General features: G+C 44.6%; 1 protein-coding gene across 1 annotated transcript in view; it reads right to left on the reverse strand.

The window, feature by feature from the left end:
• The window catches only part of LIMA1 (LIM domain and actin binding 1), a 25,686-nt gene that overhangs the window by 12,137 nt on the left and 11,437 nt on the right, over positions 1 to 2,112 (reverse strand). Inside the window, exon 5 of the mRNA XM_027699056.1 lies at positions 573 to 657. Within this exon, the coding sequence (XP_027554857.1) occupies positions 573 to 657 (85 nt within the window). The remainder of the gene's footprint in view (positions 1 to 572; positions 658 to 2,112) is intronic.

A 2,112-nucleotide genomic window follows, 5' to 3' on the forward strand; every position in this document is an offset into this window, starting at 1 on the left:
AAAATTCTTCATACACTAAATGGGAATGGTTTAAAATTCTTCATACATTAAATGGGAATGGTTTAAAATTCTTCGTACATTAAATGGGAATGGTTTAAAATTCCCAGCAAGGCTTCAAACATTTGCTGGGAATTTTAAACCATTCCCATTTAGCCTCTATAATTAAATAGGAATATTTAAAATTCCCAGCAAGGCTTCATACATCAAATGGGAATGGTTTAAAATTCCCAGCAAGCCTTAATACATGAAATGGGATGCTGCTGGACTTTCCAGCTGGGAGGTGGCTGCACTTCCCTCCCTTTAGGAAAGGCAGACTTTATTCCAGAGTCCCTGAGGCTGGAAAAGCCCCTCAGGACCCTCCAGTCCAACCTGTGACCGACTCCCACCTCGTCCCCCAGCCCAGGGGAATCCAGGGGAATCTCCACTGTGTTGTATCAAGCAGATTGACTTTATAAAGTAAATTATAACCCACTCCAAATCCAGGGGAATCTCCACTGTATTATATCAAGCAGATTGACTTTATAAACTAAATTAAACCCCACCCCAAAGCCCAGCCCTGAGGTTTCCCTGACCTGCTCCGGCGTCGCAGTCCTCGGAGGAGACGCTGTTCTCCGAGACCCTCCTGCCCAGCGCCGTCCTCCTGGGCTCCCTGGGCACCTGCTGGGGACAGAGCCACCCCCTCAGCTGCCTGGGCACCCAGGGATTGCTGGGGGTAATCCCTTAAGAGGCCCAGGTGTCACTAGCAAAGCTGCTTGGCCGGAATGAACGAGTCTGGCAGGTGACATCTTATTTAAACCCACGGAAAGTTTGATCACAGAAGGCCTGACCCTCCTTCACCCGGGGAAACACCTCCCTGGGGAGGTCACCTGGTGCCCTCTGACAGCTCTACTGGTTGGAAAGGGGCACCAGCATCGGGTTTTCAGGTGGTTCCCGCTGCACACACAAACTCTGGTCTGGATTTTTGCCACTCGCGCCATTTCTGTTGCTCAAGGTCATTTTAGGAAGATCTAAAATCAGGGGAAGGAGAACCATCCAAAATCAGCATTGATTTTCAGCCACAGAAAAAGGAACTCATAGTATATAGTAATAAAGTAATAAAAGTTATCTCAAGTTACCTGTTTTGATTTGGATAGTTCATGCATTTGGTACCAAATAATTCCCTAATTAGGTCTGATAAAGCTGAAGCTTAAGCAGGAGAGATAAATATTCCCAGATCTGCAGGATAATCACTCCCTGCCAGAGCTGGACAGGGTGTCCCTCAGCACCACACAGGCTGCCTCAAGCAGATTTTTACACTTATTTGTTGAGACCAACTCCCCAAAAATCCAAATCCCAATAAAAGACACCGTGAGAAGAAGTTTCCACAGCTTTGATAAAAGCTCCCGAGCACAGAGTTCAGTCGGACCCCACCAAGGTGGGGTTGTTTTCACAGCTGAAAAGTCAACCCCATAAAATCCTAGAAGGTGCTGGATCTTTTGTTTGCCTCCCTAGGAAGGGTTAAATCCCAGCTGGAAATTCAGACTGAGGCTGATGCAGGGAAAAAAAAGGCAGGTTTGGCAAGATGCTCCAACCACACATTTCCCCCCCTTTTCCAATGAGTTTCATATTTGCTGCTCACCAAACTGAAGGAAATTCCAAAGTTTATTTTAACACTGTGAAAAAATCAGGGCTGCTTTCCATGCAAACAGCAGCTTCACCAGGAAAGGGAAAATGCAGCTGGAAAACCTCTTTTTTTTTTTTTTCCATTAGGATGGGAAATAGTTTCTATTTCTGTGGTTTAAGGACTTTTGGTAACTTTTCTTACTGGAAAAGAGCTTTAGGTCTGACAAGTCTTTTCCTTCCACTGATGGGCTCGGGCTGGGAGTGCCTGCACTTGTAAGGACTTGCAGATTCCTCAGGAAGGGTGAAAACTGCTCTTAAATGATCCATATTCAGCCAGTGTCCCCTTCCCTGTCACCCTGAGTCAGAGTTCTTGCTGCTCAGAAATTTGTTAGAGGTCAGGGGTATTTCAATAAACCTCCAAATATTCAGTTAATCTATAAATATCTATAAATATCTATAAATACCTATAAATATCTATAAATACCTATAAATATCTATAAATACCTATAA

This window comes from Neopelma chrysocephalum, unplaced genomic scaffold (genome assembly GCF_003984885.1).
Source record: "Neopelma chrysocephalum unplaced genomic scaffold, ASM398488v2 Primary Assembly neopelma1_136, whole genome shotgun sequence".
In the NCBI taxonomy this organism is placed as follows: Eukaryota; Metazoa; Chordata; class Aves; order Passeriformes; family Pipridae; genus Neopelma; species Neopelma chrysocephalum.